Raw genomic sequence first — 19,634 nt, forward strand, 5'->3', positions numbered from 1 at the left:
GCGGCTGTGCACTAATAGATTTTTGAGGTATGTGTTATGCTATCAGTGAGAACATCCCAAATGCAACATTATCTCACAACCAACGGCACACTATTTGCTTTATTTCGACCCGATTGGTTTGTCAAACCAAAATTAGTACTTGTGTAAATTTATTTATCTGTTTGAAGTGTGCCTCAAAATTCCCAAGTGTACTGATGTTTCCTAAGAAGCATTTGGATTTTGACCACAATATAGTAATATTTTTCAGTTTACAGCTTCAACCTTCACATTAGTTTCTCGTTGCCAGAACGATCATTACTTTGTTGTATTTGGCGATTTAACTATTCCCTAGTATTATCGAGTCACCCACTACATGGTTCTAAACTCCATTTCTTTAAATTCAAATACTTTTACAAAATATCACAGTGGTCCATCCAAATTCACCAATCGTCATCTTCCTCTTCTTCTTCGTCATCACTTTCCCTGCGAGCTTTTCTTCTAATAGCCGCAGCAAGATCATTAGCCATGGTAGATTCGCTCTCCTTCTTCTCCTTCAAGGCTGCTGCCAACCCGGAGGCCAGATCATTCCCATTGCTGGCTGGCTTAGTTCCATTGCTTAATTGGGCATCCTGTTGTAAAGACTTCTGGGATCTGTTTTTAGTGGAAAGCGAAGGAGGTGGTGGCGGTGCCGGTCTCGACTTAGACTTTGGTGGTTCACATTTCACAATATACGCAGTTGGAACCCATCCCTCTTTCGATTCATCAAGCGTCTTTCCAAGTGACCACCCATTACCCGCATCCTGGAGAACGTATATAACTGTGTCTTTCATAACAGGAAGCTCTGATGGTGAACCACTGCCTGGAAAGTCATAAGCCGCCTTGTATGTTGGCCACTTTGGTTTCTGCTGTTGAAGTGGAGGAGGTGGTGGAGGAGCCGAACGCTTGTTAACAACGGGTCTACTCTTAATTTGTGGCTGGCTTGGCTGTACAGGCTGTCTCTGGCTCTCGTGCCGATTCACCGACTGCTGAATAGCTGGTTGCTGAGCTGGCCTCGTCTGTTGCTGAGCCGGTCTTCTAACAGGTTGCTGTATGCCTTGTCTTACCGATTGTGTATGTGCTTGTCGCTGAAATACTGAGCCTGCACCAGTTGCTGCAAGCGTCAATTTGTACTTTGCAACTGCATTTGAAATGATACTTCTACCTTTTGGTTTAGGTTTCGACTGCATTGATCCAGGGAGCCCTTGCCTAACCGTCACCGTCGACGATTTGTAAATGTCACCTTCAGCAGGGGCCTCTGAAGAGCTCCGGAACTTGATAGTCCGCATCTTCCCTGGCTTCCTGGCATATGAAACAGTAGGCCCGATCTCGATTTGCAATGCTGAGTTTGCCTTCTTCAATCGGGTAACCAGCTCTGTCTTGAACATCGTGTTGATGAATAAATCGGGTTTCGTGCTTGACCGCAAGTTAACCGCGAGCCAATCATCTGCAAAACTGGACATCGAAATTTTTGGAATTTGGTTGGCCGAAATCTTCTCCTCTATCGAATATTTCGCCTGCCCTTCGATAATCTGCTGCCCAACGATGATAAAATCCCCGGATGATGTGATCAAAAATATTTTAGGCAACCGTTCGGCAGACCTGCCAAACTTCGAGTGAAGCTGTTGGCCTCTAGCCGAGAAGGAAATTTTGTAGGAAGCTCCAATGGCATCCATAAGAAACTTTCCAAAGCCGCCTGTTTGGTCGTTGCAACCCAAGTAATCTCCTAAATATGATCTTGAACCGAGGATACTAAGTCTCCGCCTCTGTTTCCGGCCACCAAGCATCTTCGAACCATAATCTCTTAGAGCAATATATTTGTCCGCTTCTCCAGTAATCCGAGCTCTCCATAATCTTTGCACAATACGTGCAGCCCTCTCACGACGCCTCAAATAGCGCCTGCAGGCTCTTTGAATAATTTTTGCCTTGCTGGCCCAGTAGTTCTCCCTCTTGTCCTCTAAAGCAAACAAAGTCTCCGGTTTTTTAATAAATACTTTCGTGACACCAAGCTGCCATTCAGTACCTGGAAAACCCGCATCTTTAAGAATAATCTCGGTGGCCGTTTTTGCATCTCCCTGATAGATATATTCACCAGCATATGAAGTCTGGGAAGAAAGCAAGTAAAAACGCTCGACGAATTTTTCAAACGTCTGCCGGTATGCAAAACCTGCACGACGGATACGGACATTTTCCTTCAAACCCAAATACTTGATCTGGTGGAGGACATGTGAAACGTCGTATTCCGTGGCAGATCTATGATCATTCGGTTTGATTGTACGTATATATGATGGGGTAGCACGTGATAAAGTTGTCATCAAATCATTGGCACTTTTCTTGATCTTTTGTGAGGCTGTTGGTGGTCTCTTCTTGTTGTTCTCGTCAACCTTGTTTGGGAACAAAGTGTGGACAAACGGATCCTGTGAGGTCTGAATCATTTCCAACAAATCATTCAAAAGCTGATCCTTATTCTTATCGGTGATGTGCTTAATGTCATATGTGACATCACCAGCATAATGTCTAATGATAAACTTAGAGCCACGAGAGCTGAAATGCGGATTACTGTCAAGCATTCCCAATCTCTGAGAAAACGACTGATCTGCTGCCACCGAATCGGCATGAGCAGTAGCACAGGCATCATCCAACGCAGCAAAGATACCTGGGGGACGTTTTGCCTCGATCAAATCACACACCACTTTGTTGTTGAAGTATTTAATGGGTGTCCATGCAATCTTTTCACGAACATATTCATCCTGTTCACTTTTCAATGTAAGCTGAATAAAAATCTGCTGCAACTTTTCGTTCACATAGTTAATACACAGCTGTTCAAAAGAGTTATGCTCAAAAATCTCAAAGCCATAAATATCCAAAATTCCGATGGATTTAAAAGTGGCCGAGTTCATATTCGAAAAGGAGAGATTCACTCTGTCAACAATCCAATCAAAGAGATTTGTGTATAGACCCTTGGCAAGAGCATCACGTGATGCCGTTGCCTGAACTGGATTTAATGGAGAATGGTAAATGGAGCCACGTCTCATTCCGTGAAATGTTTGAATTGTACGCTCAACAACAGATTTGCAAAGGGTTTGAGCATCGACCTGAAGAAGGTATGCCACAAAGTCTGTGACTGAAGTGTCAGCAATAGCAGCATTACCTTCCTCGTCTTCTGTGAACGTGATATTTCCTATCCAAAGAATGCCTGCTAAAATTCTGAAAATTTGGTCTCTTTCCTCGTCGGTAATACCAATAACATCCATGGCCTTCAACGTATCGTTGAAATTGGCCAAATCATCAATCGAATCCACACTAGTACATCCGGATGCAGATGTGTATAAATATTGCTCTGGTTGTTGAACACCATACGTTTGTCTATATTTATCACTGGCACCTTTAGTGAATTGATAAAAGATATGGAAGTTTCTCTCATTCTGAATCTGGCCAACAACCCTTTGTTTCTCCAACAAATAGTTCGTAATGTTGGCTGAAACAGGCTCGAATGCCTTGTTAAAGTTAATTTCAAGGTATTTTCCGTGTCGCGAAGAGTTATCATTCCGAAGAGTCTTTGCACATCCAAATGATTCCAATAGCGGATTTGTTGCCAAGACCATATCATTGATGTGCTTAATTTCAGCGGATGTAGTCATCGAACCAGAAATGTTTGCAATGTACTGCATGATACGTTTAGCAGCTTCCGTTTTTCCGGCACCAGATTCACCTGAAATAATAACGCATTGGCTTTCGCTGTATGCAACCATATTATGATACATTGACTCAGCAATTGCGTACACATGAGGAGGAACTTCTAATCTATTGGTATTCTTATATGAATCGATAACTTCTTGAGTGTAAATTCCCAAATCTCTGAAGGGGTTCACGGAAATTAAAACCTGACCAATATATGTATAAATGATACCATTTTCAAATCTCTTATGTAGATTTTCATTTATAGATTCATCTGAGATCGTTGAAAGAAGAGTGAGATCCGAAACACCGACTTCTTTCTTTCTTGAGTGCTCATACTGGGCCCTTTTTATCTTCCCGCTTCCTTTTTTAGGAGGCGGAACCGTTTTATTCCGGTTTCTATTTCTTTTTCTAAGAAAGCCGGCCATATTGAACTAACAAAGTGTTAAATATGGAAATTTCTGAATTTGTTGGACGAATTCGTCTTAAAATGAAAGCTTAAGCAAAGTTAATTGATTCTGCATCATGTCTGGAAGAAGCGAATTCCGTGAGAAATACTAGTTACAGATAATCAAGAAAATAAACGGGCTTACCAATCTGGTTTGGTGCAGTAGAGACGGAAAAAAAAATTATACCCAGCGAATCAAAGCCGTTAGACAGGTATATGTTTGTATGTTTAAGAAGAGCAAAGGATTGTTTTTCCTCGTTAACCATACATAAATGTCAGTGATGATTTAATTTAACCTAAAGGTGCAGGGTAAATGATATATTTTCATTGATACTCTCTATTGTTTTTGGGTATCTATTTATTTGAGCATTGATTGTGTTTACTGTTAATTTAAGATCTGAGGCCGAATCATCAACAAATTAAATGTAAGGATGTAACGTTTCAGACTAGCTTGATACAGTATAAGCCGTAAGCAGTTTAAGGTTGATTAATTTGTTACTTACGTGCTGGCATAGCATTAATCAAATCTGGTTATATCTTATTCTAAATGTTAAAATTATATCTACTCTCCATGTTATTTATAAGGCAGGGTTGTCGGTATCTTTTTTATTATCAGTAAATTAAATCCCTTAATTCCGGCTTTCGCACTATTCTTTTTCTAAGAAAGTGAATGTCTGATTTGATCATGCACGTCATACTGTGCGTATGCAATAGCACTTAATAATATCCATTTTATTTTTACTTTCTGTTCCTTTTTTATCTTTACTTGATCTAATGTCACCTCTCTCTTCAGCCTAAGGCTTTAGCTAAAGTGAATAAAATTATTCCTAAGTATGTGGGAGGAATACTTTTCAGTGCAGATATTTTTTATCATCTTGCGAGAAACCTTGGAGAGTGCAATTATCATTTCGGTTCTACTTTCCTTGGTTAAGCAGACATTTACTACAAAAAGCCCAACTACCGGTGAAGATGTTTTAACCATCAGTAAGAAGGCATATAAGCAGTATTGGACTCAAGTGTGGATAGGTGCTATTAGTGGTTTGGCTCTATGTACTGGCTTGGGAGTGGTGTTCATTGCCGTGTTTTATTTAATTGGAAGTGACATCTGGTCACTTGCTGAAAGAGTCTGGAAGGATTTTCAGCATATTGAGTGCATTAATTATTGCTGTGATGGGTGTTGCTCTTTTAAGGGTAAACACCTTGCAAAGCAAATGGCGCTGGAAGTTGGGAAGATCTCTTCATGGTGCCAGAATTCAAAATTCTGAAACGAGCGATTCGAATGTAGAATCGTGCCGTGGTCGTAATTTAAACCCAGTTGATGAGTCAAATTGTGAGGATGAGCGGGCCTTACAAAGCCTTCGGAATGAGCCATTATACTCGGATATGACAAAGTTTGTTTCTATCAAAAAGAAGCTGAGACATCTCAATGAGAAGTACGCCTTGCTTATTCTTCCATTCATAACAACATTAAGGGAAGGACTAGAAGCCGTTGTTTTTGTTGGAGGAATTGGTGTCGACCAACCTGCAAGATCGTTCCCTTTGGCAATTGTAGCCGGTGCCATCATTGGTATTGGTATCGGTGTTGCAATGTACAAAGGGGGAAATCAAATGTCTCTTCAGGTATTTCTTATAGCATCGTCGTGTTTCCTCTATCTTGTTGCTGCTGGTTTGATGTCTAAAGGTGTTTGGTTCTTTGAATTGGAACATTTTGTTGAAAAGTGTGGCCAGGACACATCTGAAACTGGTTCAGGTCCAGGTTCGTACGATATATCCAACACACTTTGGCATGTAAACTGCTGTAATGGGCTTACAGATGGTGGATGGATGCTTTTTAATGCTCTTCTCGGTTGGACTAACACGGCAACATATGGTTCAGTGTCCTCTTACATAATATTCTGGCTGGCCGTTATTATGTTTTTGAAAATCAGGCTAAGATGGGAAAGATATGGATACAACTCAATGTTGCCAATCCGTTGGCAAATAGGATCCATAAAGAAGAGAATAATAGCTGACAGGCTACTGTACCAGGAGTATATTGACTTAAAAAATGGCACTGGTACTTGTAGTCCAAGTAATACCAGTCGCGCAATAGAGTCTTCTGGAGGTGAGAGAAAGGCATTTCATGTTACCAATAACGATGGATCTTTACCATTGGTTCCGTCTACCGCTAACTCAGATGAAACAGATGCTTTGCTAACCGATTGTCATTGATAAGTGTAGTCATAGGTTTAGATGTTTACGGATGTTGTTTGACCTGACCCATTTGAATCTCAATTATATTCTTCTAGTTTGACATGTCTGTAAATACAAATGCGTTCTATGCAAAGCAAAATTATTATTATAAAAAGGAAAGCTACTTAAATCAACGTGATGTAGTCTTGGGAGCTGAAAGCACAATAAGAAGAGGCAAAAAAATAAAGGACACTGTATGCTCCCCATAAGCAATGAATGAACGGGAAAGCTTATAATTTAATCTAATACATTAGGAGTGAAACGCTATTTTTTAGTGATTCCAACATGGACCAGCCATAAGGAGGGAAAACCACTTCCCCTGTGAGACATGTAATAAGTTCATCATCCTTTGTGTATGCTCTAGCAACAACTTTATACTGACCTGGAGGAACCTGACTTGGGATTTCAACCTTTTTATTTAGTTCGTAATGACCCTTCTTAATTGGACACTTCATGTCCATGTTTGGCAATTCTTCACAGAGATCATAGGTAGCATGAATAAGCTTGATCAAACCGTAATCAACGTCAACATCAACATAAGCACCTTCCTCCACAGGAGCGCTAAGAGTTCCGGATGCAATAATAGTCAAATTTTCACCTCTCACTGGTGGAACTGGGTCCATCTTAAGAGAGTCCAAAGTAAGAATTTGAGGCTGCAGTGAATCACATAGCTCCAATGGTGATTCTCCAGGAATTGGTTCATTCAAAATTTGCGTTTGTCCATCCTTCATAAATTGCTTCACCGAAAAGGCCGAAGCAGATGTCAAACAGAAAAGGATCTCTGTGAGTAGACCAAAAGGCATTTTTTACGTTTCGCTTGGTTGGTAAAATAAAAATGTAACTAAGTTAAGTTGCCCTTAAATCAATCTTGTGGTTTTATACCCCCATAATTAAAGGGCAATAAGTAGATCTGAGAAATGCCTGTGCAGAACACAGATAAGCAAGGCAGCAACAAGCAAAAAAAATAAAATGAAAATGAAGATGAAAAAGCGGTGTAATGATGTAAACAATCCATTTGAAAAGTAGTGCTAATTGTGTTTTGCGGGTGGTGCATGTTTTCGGTAGCAAAGCTTAATGAAATGCCTTGGTTAGAACATGATGTCCGCCATTTAATTCATATGAATAAATGTAAGAATATTTCTGTTAAAATGCATATATATATTACCTCAGTTTATACCAGTAGAATCAGGTAAAAATAATGTTTGTTTTACCCCGTCCTGGATAGTGTCTGTCTATCTACAATTCTGTTGTTCCTCAGCTTTAAACCAGCAAATGTTATAGAGAAATGGCATGGACAAGATAACATTATCACTTGAGTTTGAGTTCGATTATTTGTTATTTAATTTTCATGCTTACAATAAGTTTGCAGATTCATGTTAAATCCTTTATAAATTATAGGTTCAATTATTTAAGTGCTCCAGATAGTGCAATAGAGAAATCTTGGATAAGCAAGAGAGCATACGCACGATTGAATTATCAAAAATTCTAATTGAAATGTTCCTGAGCAAAGCAAAGTTGTAATTTCTTTTATATTTCCCAATGTTTTTACCTCGATTGATTCTAGAAAAACCCGAAAGCTTTGTGGTATAGTGAGTAATTTAAAAAAGGACTGACGATGAGTTTATAAAAAATCTTCCTTAGGACATGGACTATTATACATAATATTATTTCTTGTGCAAAAGTATCAACTAAGAGTATTTTTTCCCCTGTATTTTTAGTTTATTGCATTTAATTCAAGTTGACCCATCATTATTATGTCTTACAATATAAATAAGCTGACCGGCAAACATTTAATTCGCCTGACATAAATCTTCGTTGGATATCTGGCTTTTGAAGTTTTAAAATTTCTATAATAGTAATTAATGAATTACATTTAAAAAGATACTTCCTAATATTGCTTTGTTTTAATTCCTATAACCCCATATGACCCTGTTCTAACGATTGTTAAGGTATTCAATTTTTTGTTCCCCTTGAATCCTCTGAAAGCTTTGTTCCCCGTAGTCCGCTCTATTAATCAATCCCTGATTGTATCTTAACCGATAAATTTTTATTGTCTTTTTTGTTGTCGTTAATACTTTTTCGAAAATTAAACGATCCTTATCCAATTAATCAAATTTGAATAGCGTCAACGGAGCAAATATGCATGGATTGTATGCTTGTTGCAATTGTCCTTCATTGGCATCTGATACGGATTGCCAATTCTTAATTCCAGCTTGAAGATAGCATAGCCTGGAACATTCAAAAGTGAAAGGGTAAATAACCAGGTGTTACTAATTATTTATGAAAAGCATAATCTACTGGTTTTGTACATTCAGATTTTGGATATACATAACTGTCAGATAACCCTGGGAGGTGTTGAAACCATTCTTACCAAACATACCAGAGGATTTCAACAATGCGTCTAGTGTAGGGATGTACTGCGTGGTCGGAGGCAAAGCGTAACAACTAACCAACAGTAATTGCCGCTTCCTATACTTGTCATTACATTGTAATACAATAGTGGAAAATAATAGGATGGATTCAGCCCAATGAAGTGTGGGTATTTGGCGGGAAATCAGGAGGTTTTGTGAAGGCAGCACAGCCTTGCACCGTCCTTACGCTATTGTCTTTGGAAGCCGCGAGTGAGTAGTGGAAATCGGAACTGGCGTGCCGATAACAATAGGAAAGTTGATAACAATAAAAATAGTTCATGTAAAATTGAATCACGCCTTCGTTTTTCCGCCCGGACTCTTCTCGAAAAAAAAGCGTTTCGCTACCTAGTAAGTGAAAAAAGTGGAAAGTGTAACTGAAAAAATTTACAGAAAACGCCGATCAAATGAATCAAAGGACATCTGTCTAGGATTAATTGGAAATTGAAATTTTTAAATAAACATTTGGTGATAAATTAACCTTTTGATTTTTTAGTATGAATTCTCTAAATGAATTATTTTGATGGTTAATTCATGGTGAAAAGTCCCTGAGCCCTTCTGAAATGTTCTTCTGGCCATAGTTACATAACAAGTCCTGAAATTTGTAGGTAGAATTGGAATATCCGTTATCCTAAAATAGTAAGATAGTTTATCAAGCGAAGTAGCATCAATCGGCTTGGTACGGAATTTCGGACTTCAGAAATATCCAGTTGTCGGAGCTGCTGCGAGACAAGATTCATTTTTATTTAGTGTTCAATGGAATTTCTCATGTGGCTAAATTACCCATCCTAAAATTACAGATGTCCGTAGATTTGAACGAGACTCATTCGGTAGCTAGTTGTCCGCGCCAAGTGTCAGCTCGGTATCGTTTTCAGTAGGCACTAATCGGTAAGCATCGCGAAAAATTGGAGCAAAAAAAAATATTTAGGCACGTTGTTCATTTTCCTACTCTTGCTGATTCCTGGTATCAGTCCCTCCTTACAAACAGGTATTGTCTTTTTTTTCTTTTTCTTTCTGCTCTGAATCGCAGCTCTGTCCGGCATGAATTATTTTTTCTTAACCTTTGTCGTCATCGTTGGCAGCCCTAAGTATTTTTGTGCCCTGCCGGTTAATGCATGATTCCACAATTTTTCAGTTGGGTGATACTCTCTCCCCCGAATCCGGACGTTTCCCCGTCGCTTTTTCATCAATGCTGGCCGGGGCTCTCTCAAATCCTCCTCTCCTCTTCAGATTCTCATGTCTATATAAAAGAGTATCCGTTTGCTGCATTTTTTTTTCTTTCAGTTCGATTGCGCTACTTGCTACTTTATATTCTTTTCATTTCCTTTTCTTTTTTACTCTTCAGTCTCTAACGACTTTTAACTTATCTTTTTCTGATAATAAAATTCAATTAACGCATAATGTCTACCGTTACTAAGGTCCACGCAAGATACGTCTACGACTCCAGAGGAAACCCAACCGTTGAGGTTGATCTTACCACCGCTAAGGGTGTCTTCAGAGCTATCGTCCCATCCGGTGCTTCCACTGGTGTCCACGAGGCTCTTGAGCTCAGAGATGGTGACAAGTCAAAGTGGCTTGGAAAGGGTGTCTTGAAGGCTGTCAGCAATGTTAACAACATCATTGCCCCAGCTGTCGTCAAGGCTAAGATTCCAGTTACTGAGCAGGCTAAATTCGATGAGTTCTTGAACTCTTTGGACGGTACTCCAAACAAGGGTAAGCTTGGTGCTAACGCCATTCTTGGTGTTTCTCTTGCTGTTGCCAAGGCTGCTGCTGCTTTGAAGGGTGTTCCATTGTACGCCTACTTCTCCGATCTTATTGGATCCAAGAAGCCATACGTTCTCCCAGTTCCATTCATGAACGTCTTGAACGGTGGTACTCATGCCGGTGGTAGCTTGGCTTTCCAGGAGTTCATGATTGCTCCAGTTGGTGCCAAGTCTTTCCATGAGGCTATGGAAATCGGTGCTGAGGTTTACCAGCACTTGAAGAAGTTGGCCAAGAAGGAGTACGGTCAATCCGCTGCTAACGTCGGTGACGAAGGTGGTGTTGCTCCAGATATTCAGACTCCAGAGGAGGCTCTTGACTTGATTGTTGAGGCTATCAAGGCTGCTGGCCACTGGGGTAAGGTCGGTATTGCTATGGACTCTGCTTCATCTGAGTTCTTCAAGAACGGCAAGTACGACTTGGACTTCAAGAATCCAAAGTCTGACGGTTCTAGAGCTTTGACTGGTGCCCAACTTGGTGACCTTTACGCTAAGTTGATGGCCAAGTATCCACTTGTCTCCTTGGAGGACCCATACGCTGAGGATGACTGGGAAACATGGACCACTAACTTCCCTAAGACCAAGATCCAGATTGTTGGTGATGATTTGACTGTTACCAACCCTAAGAGAATCGCCATTGCCATCGAGAAGAAGGCATGTGACGCTCTTCTTTTGAAGGTTAACCAGATTGGTTCTTTGACTGAGTCCATCCAGGCTGCTAAGGATGCTTACGCTGCCGGCTGGGGTGTTATGGTTTCCCACAGATCTGGTGAGACTGAGGACACTACCATTGCTGACCTTACTGTCGGTTTGAGAACTGGTCAGTTGAAGTGCGGTGCTCCAGCTAGATCTGAGAGATTGGCTAAGTACAACCAGTTGATGAGAATTGAGGAGGAGCTTGGTGACAAGGCTGTCTTCGCTGGAAGAGACTTCCATATCGGAAACAAGCTATGATTTTGTCCATGATATGATGTTACGTATATGTACGACCTGAATTTTACGTCTTTTTCTACCATTTTGAGAGTATATATACTCAAGACATTTTATTGCGTTTGTTGAATATATGAATTAGTGTAGTTTGATTCTTACTTTTGGCTGTGGTTTTTTTAACGTGGATTGTTTAATGTTTTATAGCTTCCGTTTTTGTGTGTGCGTGGATGGATTAAAGGGATCGTTGTAGGAAGTTGACAGTGGATATCAAAATCGGATCTTAAAAAAAAAACGTTTGATTCTATTAAAGTATTTATTATCTATACCATTATATTTAGTTTAGATACTTACATTTACCCACGCCCTCTTGCTTCCAAAATATAGCACATCTCTTATTGACATCATTTGCTTCCGAAAGCTAATAACTTGCTATGGTCTTTCAACACCATCACCGATTGCCAATTCTTATCCATTGCTCCGCCTATCTATAAACTCGCTGATATACTTCAATATTCATATACAACAATAATTACTCTGATCGTTTTTAGCGCCCATCATTCCTTAAAACCGACGATCAACATTTTTCCTCTTGTACCAACTAACGAAGTCCCTGATACTAGCTCTGACACCTCTGCTATCCTTTGTGTTCAACGCTGCCTCAACACTACCCAAAAGCTTTAGCTTCTCCTTCTCTCCGACAGAATTTGATTGTAAAGAGGACAAGCACGAATCAAGCCACATTAATGGTGTCTTGAAGTCACCCTGAAGCGATGCAAGCTTTATTATCTTCGAAATGAGTTCATTTGCCTCCGGCCAGCAATCAGAAGGAAATGAGTAAATCAACCCATACATCAATTTTGAAATTATCTCCTCGCCTGTATTCATCGCAAATGCCCTAATTTTCATTTTCAAATCCTCGGGAATATTTTCCATCAATGAAATTGGTGGGGTTTCAAATCCCCATGAATATAAGTCAATGAGGAATTGAAGGACAGTTGAAATTGCTCCATACTCATGGTATTTCTCTAATGCCTTCACACCTGTACGATAAACCTGCTCAACTATTACATCATCCCGTATTAACCTCGCAGGGGAAAACATCAAAATATCTCCCATCATTCTATAGAAATCTTCGATCAAATCTGGGTAATTTTCAATCTCACGTTCATCTAATCCGGTGAAAAATTTATGAAAAGTTTGTATTTGATGAATTGCAAACTGCCAAACTGCATTTGCAACATGTTCTCCTGTGTCCTCATCAGATGAATATTCTTTTATTAAAGAGCCGGAAACCCAAAGGTAACATCCGTGACGATACTTGTTGAAGCCGTATACAAGCATCTCTGAAGTTTGGTGCAACACCGGGAGCATGTAGTTACGAAGAATCTGAATAGCTGTTCGAACTAACCTCATTGTTCTTTCACTCACCTTTACCGACCTTCCGTGGCTAGTGACCAATCTCTCTATTAACGGCCAAACGTTTTCCATTAATATTTTAGCAACGGGATTTGTCTCGCAGCTGAAGCTGCGGGGCTTTAATGAATCCACATAAATTGTGATCAACTCGATTGTATCAGCGATCTTAGTATCTATCTCATCCATAGTCTTAGTATTCGATGAATGCATCTCACAAAGGGTGGACAGCTGTTCCAGTGTTGGCTTCCAGAACATCCCTGTAATTTTGTATAGCCTGTCTGAATCCCTAACCTCATTCAAAACATACGCAATACCCTGGGTAAATTCATATTGTGATTGAATGTCGAGAAGTCCTTGAACGTTTGAGTAAAAATTAAAAAGTGTTTCCAAGTATTCCGTAAGCAGCGAAGCACAGTCCATACAAAAATACTTCAGTGCATGTGAAGCAGCCATAATAACGTCAACATCCTGTTTTTGTTGAAATCCCGCCATGATGTAATCAAGTTGCTCCTGTAAAAATTCTGGATGTTTTGATGTCCATTCTGTGTACCTTCCGAGCACAAGAGTAGCTGCATACCTCACTTTTGAATTTTCTGGCAACTTCACCAAGAAATGCATAATCTGAGGTAGCATTTTATTTTCATTTGTGCTGACTTCCTTAGCCATTGTACGCATACTAAAAAGTGAAGCTTCTATTTCTTGCCACATCACTTGCTGGCCATTCGCTTGCATCTGCATTAATTCCTGAAGTCTCAAAAATGGAATGGCCAATGCCTTTTCTGCCCCAATAACTGCACAGCAGTCCTTCAACACGTCACCCATATCATACCTAAAATCTTTAAATTTATCCTCAGCTTCTAAGTCGTTATTAAACAAAACAGCCAAATCCGTTGATTCTGATTCCAAGGGATACCGAAGATGTTTAATCATAATTGCTAAAAGGCTTGTATACGTTGGTGTGAAGGCGGATCTGGCTTCCTCTCTAGCACCAGTCGTAAGCAAAGACTTCAAATCGTACCAAAACTTGAAAGTATATTTAACCACATCTAAATCCTCTTCATACGATGATAATTGAAGCATGATGTCGACCAATGGTTTGAAATCATATGGCATTGCCGCTATATATGCATGCCACGACTCGGCCGCGGTGGAAAATAGCATTACAAGTCTCTCCATCTGCTCCAAGTCATTCTTGCTTTGTTTTAATAGCAATTGCAAGCTTATCAAACGTTCGTATAAGTTTTTGACCATAGGTAAACTCTGTTCATCAAATGTATCTGTCTCGCCAATAATAGTAGAAAGGCAGTCCACCGCAGTGTCAAAGGTTTGCTCATTTGCAAGTCCTTCAAATATCAAGGAGCATAAAGAGCTATTCGAAAGTATTTGATTGATTGGAGTTTCAATAATCCATGATTGTATGCATCCCAATAAAAGCTGATTGGTCTCCGCAGAATTGTTGTTCTTGTTGTCTGAAAGTGTTGTCAATATATAAAGTATTTTTTCGACGTTATTTGTAATCAAATTTTTGGTTTGAAGCTGAAATTCCCCCTCTGTAAGAGGTGTGCGACGAACATCAAGCATTTCTTCCGGCAACACTTTAAGAAATTCAAGCAAAGTGTTCATGGCATTTGGATAAAGGGAAGACATAACCTCTGAAATAGCATTAGTCCAAGTTAAATCCTGGAGAGCAAAATAAGCCATAGAAATGCACAATTGTGTAGTTATTAATCTCTGTTTGTCATTGAAGTATATCATAGCTTGTATTATTGAATCTTTAAGCGAAGAAAGTGTTTCCGTGGGAAGCTGGCCGAAATCATACTGCACCTTAGATCGAAGAGTCTGGGCCACAAAAACCTTCATCTCTAATCCAGAATTCTGATCCACCAGTAATGGAAAAATGAGTTTCCATGCCTCTTCTGAGCGTTGGAACGTAAGTAAATAATCATTGGCTTGCGATCTTAAAGAAGGGTCGGAATTTCCATATAAAGTGGCAATTGCTTGTTGTAATTGACCAGTTAATTCATCCGATAAATCTGACATATCTAGTAAAAGAGCTTTCTGTAAATTGTGTCTTCTCTTGCACAAATTTTGGATCGATTACTTGAAGAAGAGAACCCGCAATGCAACAAGATGTTTATCTATCATCATGCGTGCATTCTTCACGATTATTTTTTTTCACTCAATATAACAAAAAATGTAATAAAAAAAAGCGGAAGAAAATTTTGCCTCGTCTGGTATTTACGTTAGCAATTTTAGCGTTTGGATGATTAGTATACGTTGAATGACACAATTGCCAGCTTTTTTTTACAACACCAGAAGACCAATATTAGAGGTTAAGCTATTTTTTATGAAAACTCGAGATGTCTGAAAAACGACAGCATAAGGTGATGGTCCCACCCATCAATCAGATTTTCAAGTACCTACAGCAGCAGTCAAAGGTAACCATTTGGTTGTATGAACAAGTTAATGTTCGCCTTACTGGTGTTTTGAAAGGATTTGATGAATTCATGAATGTTGTTCTTGATGACGCTGTGGAAATTAGTCAAGGGAATTCTGCTAAACAAAGGAAATTGGGAACAGTGCTCTTGAAGGGTGATAATATTACCTTAATATCATATGAAGATTAATACAGGTGTGCACATGATATCATAGGCCTAAATATCTATTGAATTTTATTGAATCCACAAAAACGACTGATTGATATGTTCTGTGGACTCAAGGGTATATATAGTGGATGAAACACTTACTTTCCTTATTTCCATGTGTTAATGCAAATGTTAGGTTTATTTGCGCTCGTTTAAGAGACACAGAGAATATGTGATGTTGGACTAGTTCTTCCTGTCCAATTGGAAAAGAGAGATCGTGTTAATCTTGTTTCGTTGGGGGAACGTTAATTGACTCCCCATCTGCCTTCGTAAGAGATTCTATGTCATTCTGAAGATTACATTGTATGTTTTTTTCTAATGGCTCCTCTGTGATTTTTAATGTATAATAGTTTGAGCTTTCTGTCGGTGTTTTAATATATATATGTTTTTGATGGTCGAGTATTAGCACATTGAGCCCATTTTAATGAAAGCAGAGTCTACCTTAACATACGTTGTTAAGCCTCAACGACATTTTATGTTGCTTTAAATAGATCGTTGACGGTAATAAATAACAATCGGTAATCATCAATTATGTGTTGCATGATATAATTTTGTATAGATGTAATATATTTATTTGACCATTCATTATTAAAAGGTACTGAAATTAAAGTTCACTAAGGACTTTAGAAAATGAATGTACCTTTCCGCGTTTGAAAAAAAAAAGCTAGTCCCTCCTGAACAAAAATTAGTGTGTTCTCGTCTGACATTGTCTGACATAGCATAACTTAATTGATTATTACAAATTTCCAAAGTGACTTTTACTTTCTCCTCAAAAGACTTCAAAATATCATTTCGTGATTCAATATTATGTAAATAAATTACACTGATGAAGTTCATTATGACAGTTGTTATCAACTAGTTTAAATCCTCTCTGGTAAAAAAAAACGAGGGGCATCAAAAGCATAAGTAAAAGATATCTGGAGTGAGGACCTAAACCAAAGAATCTTCATGTTTGATTTAGTTAAATTTTTTTTGAAATAAGTAAGCCTGAGCTTTTCTCCAAATAGTAATTTGGAACATTATCTAACAAAGTATAACAGTGCATTAAATGTATTTAAATATTTAAATGTTAATAGTCGTAAGGTATTTTATTTGTAAGTACCTTCCCTTACACTCTATATATAAAGCTGTTTCTTATGTCACTGTTGGAACCTAGAACCTATATGATATAATGATGTTTTATATGTTATGTCCGAACCTATGAGTTATAATAATGTTTTCTATGTTGATAGTTTATATAGGTTCAACTGGTATTTGATTCATAATATGAAAATCAAATTAATTATGATTAGGGAGATATCAGAAATAATCCTCAAGAACTTCTCCTGCGAACGAAATTTCTCCCTAATCTACTTTCGGCCGAGAATGACCTATTCCACTTCTTCGGAAAAGTATCTCTTATATGTCGTTAAGGTTAGTGTTCCCAGAGTAATATAGTGTTGCGATATTTATAGTAATATATAACTAGTGTAGGCACAAGAGGATATCTGAGCTTTATATAGTTGTCATTCTTCTTATACAATAGGACATGTTCTACTCACATGTTCATTATTCTATCTTCCTAATGTTTTGACATATGTAAGTACTACTTTTTCCTTTATTTACTATGAGTCTCCTAAAAGGGACGACGACCTTATTGTGCAATTTGTAATACATATTGATATAGAGGAATCCATCTTGAAGTGAACTTTCAGCTGAACCAAAAGTAACCCTCGGGTTCTCACTGGATTACAAATGTATTCGTAAGGACTCTGTTTTGTAATGCGGATCATTCTATGCAACAGAAGTTATTTCTATATCCGAACTATATGACCAATTTCGTTCATAACTTTGGGCATCTGCGCGTTCGGTAGTGATACGGTACAGGGTTATGTGAGCAATTAAGCAGATACAAATGTTACACGAGATTATATACTCTGACAGGTTTAAAGCTAGATAAATAATTGAAAAATTAGAATTCGGACTTTCCGAGAAGGCGTGACATAAGTCACGCAAAAGAGTCAATGTCGGAACAGAGGATGGTACCGGAAAATATAAGATATAATAGATAACGGACGAATGGTACCCAAAAAGGAAAGGGATTAATATCAGACCAGAGAATGGTACTGGACTGAGATAGGATAAGGTAGATAGCGGATGAACGGGTCCCAAAAAGAAAAGGGATGCCAATGGGCACAAAAAAAGATATTTGGAAAAGAATGATTTGATTTTTGGAAATGTTCCAATTCCATTTAATGTAAATAGAGGTCCTTTCCTTCTGTCGGACATATGAGAATATTACCTAGTATTAGGCAATCTATTATTATATGTCATTAGATTTATTTGTTTTGAGATCTGAACTTATTCTAAAATAACGAAGATTTAGAATAATATCTATTAGAGACAATCCTGGATAAAATGCACTAACTGTGTATGTTAGGGAATCAGCAGAAAAATAATTATGCGCGATCATAATTCTGTTTCTGAGAATTAAATATTTTTTTTATATTATGTATGATTACCTCACTTTACTTTCCTTTTTATTTTTACTTTACTTTACCTCTTTTTATATAACTTGTTTCCTCTGCGAAGGGACGAGACCCGATAGCCTATTTTGCAATACAACTAGTTCGACTCCACATTGATGGTAACAGAGTAAAGGAAGTAAATTCATTTTCTTCTATGGTGACACATACACAATTGTTAGAATGTTAAAGGCATTAACATTATCACACAGACAACTTGGTACATTTATATCCACCCACTTCGGTAACCGACTTTACAATTGTCCGAATCTCCCCGACTGCTAGGTTCTTATTAGTTCTATTAAAGAAGGAGTTCGATAGCAGTAACTCATAAGGTCTCGCTTAACTCCGACACCTTCTAATAATGAGAGAAGAATGAAATGAAATCTGAAGAAAAGAGGATACGTGAAGTATCAGTTAACAGTGTTAACAATCAATTATATATCTTCAGACGGATTTGGTAATCATCTAAAGAATCCTTATACTTCAGGTTATTGAAAATAATATTTTGTTACCTTCAGTCAGACCATTTACAATTCTGCTTTGCGAGTTTAGCTCAGTCGGGAGAGCGTCAGACTGAAGATCTGAAGGTCCCGAGTTCAATTCTCGGAAGTCGCATTTTTTTAGCACACTTATTTTGCATTAGAGTAATCGATTGTATATACTTACTTTATAGCTATTATCATATCCTTACCAGTACCCCATATTTTTTATTAAGATTACTCAGGAATTTTATAAGTCACAAACGTAGATACACTATGATAACTCGTACTTAGAGTTTTGAATTTCACACTTTCAACGGATTTTCCTCCCACATTTTTGGCATCAGAATCATCCCAATCCGTAGGAACTTTGCAGTTGGGGTTAGCATAAACAAGAACGTTAAACGTATGAGGGCCAGAAAGCTCTGGCAAAAAAGTCACAGACGCTGTGATCTGTCTTATTATCGCCTGTATTTCTCGTTGAATCTCCTTAGTGGATTTTGATTTTGAACTGGAAATTATGCTTTTGGTATCACTTCCATCGTTTTTGGTAATATGTATATCAAATCTCCAACGCTCAGTAACATCACCTGTCTCTTTGGAGACCAAGGCTATAACAAGCTTGCTTATAATATCGGAATATATCCATCGTTTGATCTGGCTCATGATCCTGCTTATATAATTGAGAACCTCTTCATCGATTGATACTAACATATTGAGCCCATATTTTCGAACCAATTTAAAATCAGCGGCCGGGTAAACTCCTCTTTGGTAAAGAATACTTTGAAGACTATATTCAAAAAAGTCAGATACTATTTTGGCATCACCCTTTATTGCTAACTTTGATCTTGTTGGTACATTTGCGTCATGAGAGAAATCGTCCATTCCTGCACTCACTGTGATAATATTAATACTTCACAATAAATGCCTTCTTTACAATACTGCTATCGAAGCACGAAAGTAAACAAAACGTGTAAAAACAGAATGTTAGGACGATATTGTTTTAAACTTTTTTTGTGCCGAAAATGGGTAGAATTTCAACAAAAAAGAGCATTCGCATTTACAGAATCTGTTTCCTCCATGAACCCCAAAGGGTGAAATTGTATTGATCTATGG

The 19,634-nt window shown here is 38.3% G+C and overlaps 7 protein-coding genes and 1 non-coding gene across 8 annotated transcripts; 4 read left to right on the top strand and 4 right to left on the bottom strand.

Moving 5' to 3' along the window:
* Positions 1-419: 419 nt before the first annotated feature.
* Positions 420-4,121, bottom strand: MYO1 (class II myosin; the record flags this gene model as incomplete). Its single annotated transcript, XM_041280738.1, has 1 exon — positions 420-4,121. One exon carries the CDS (start codon positions 4,119-4,121, stop codon positions 420-422), a length of 3,702 nt encoding a protein of 1,233 aa, XP_041138529.1.
* A 1,190-nt stretch (positions 4,122-5,311) lies between these two features.
* BRETT_002201 (uncharacterized protein) lies at positions 5,312-6,352 on the top strand (the record flags this gene model as incomplete). Its single annotated transcript, XM_041280739.1, has 1 exon — positions 5,312-6,352. The coding sequence occupies one exon, from the start codon at positions 5,312-5,314 to the stop codon at positions 6,350-6,352; it is 1,041 nt and encodes a 346-aa protein (XP_041138530.1).
* Positions 6,353-6,615: 263 nt separating this feature from the next.
* On the bottom strand, positions 6,616-7,176 carry BRETT_002202 (uncharacterized protein; the record flags this gene model as incomplete). Its single annotated transcript, XM_041280740.1, has 1 exon — positions 6,616-7,176. The coding sequence occupies one exon, from the start codon at positions 7,174-7,176 to the stop codon at positions 6,616-6,618; it is 561 nt and encodes a 186-aa protein (XP_041138531.1).
* A 3,005-nt stretch (positions 7,177-10,181) lies between these two features.
* ENO1 (phosphopyruvate hydratase) lies at positions 10,182-11,495 on the top strand (the record flags this gene model as incomplete). Its single annotated transcript, XM_041280741.1, has 1 exon — positions 10,182-11,495. One exon carries the CDS (start codon positions 10,182-10,184, stop codon positions 11,493-11,495), a length of 1,314 nt encoding a protein of 437 aa, XP_041138532.1.
* Positions 11,496-12,032: 537 nt separating this feature from the next.
* BRETT_002204 (uncharacterized protein) lies at positions 12,033-14,927 on the bottom strand (the record flags this gene model as incomplete). The annotated part of the gene is made up of 1 exon (XM_041280742.1): positions 12,033-14,927. The coding sequence occupies one exon, from the start codon at positions 14,925-14,927 to the stop codon at positions 12,033-12,035; it is 2,895 nt and encodes a 964-aa protein (XP_041138533.1).
* A 347-nt stretch (positions 14,928-15,274) lies between these two features.
* Positions 15,275-15,514, top strand: SME1 (mRNA splicing protein sme1; the record flags this gene model as incomplete). The annotated part of the gene is made up of 1 exon (XM_041280743.1): positions 15,275-15,514. The coding sequence occupies one exon, from the start codon at positions 15,275-15,277 to the stop codon at positions 15,512-15,514; it is 240 nt and encodes a 79-aa protein (XP_041138534.1).
* A 3,067-nt stretch (positions 15,515-18,581) lies between these two features.
* BRETT_002206 lies at positions 18,582-18,654 on the top strand. The gene has a single exon. It is a non-coding gene; the product is annotated as a tRNA-Phe (tRNA).
* Positions 18,655-18,755: 101 nt separating this feature from the next.
* On the bottom strand, positions 18,756-19,403 carry BRETT_002207 (uncharacterized protein; the record flags this gene model as incomplete). The annotated part of the gene is made up of 1 exon (XM_041280744.1): positions 18,756-19,403. The coding sequence occupies one exon, from the start codon at positions 19,401-19,403 to the stop codon at positions 18,756-18,758; it is 648 nt and encodes a 215-aa protein (XP_041138535.1).
* Positions 19,404-19,634: the final 231 nt, after the last annotated feature.

The sequence above is a fragment of the Brettanomyces bruxellensis genome, chromosome 9, assembly GCF_011074885.1.
Source record: "Brettanomyces bruxellensis chromosome 9, complete sequence".
NCBI classification, from domain to species: domain Eukaryota; kingdom Fungi; phylum Ascomycota; class Pichiomycetes; order Pichiales; family Pichiaceae; genus Brettanomyces; species Brettanomyces bruxellensis.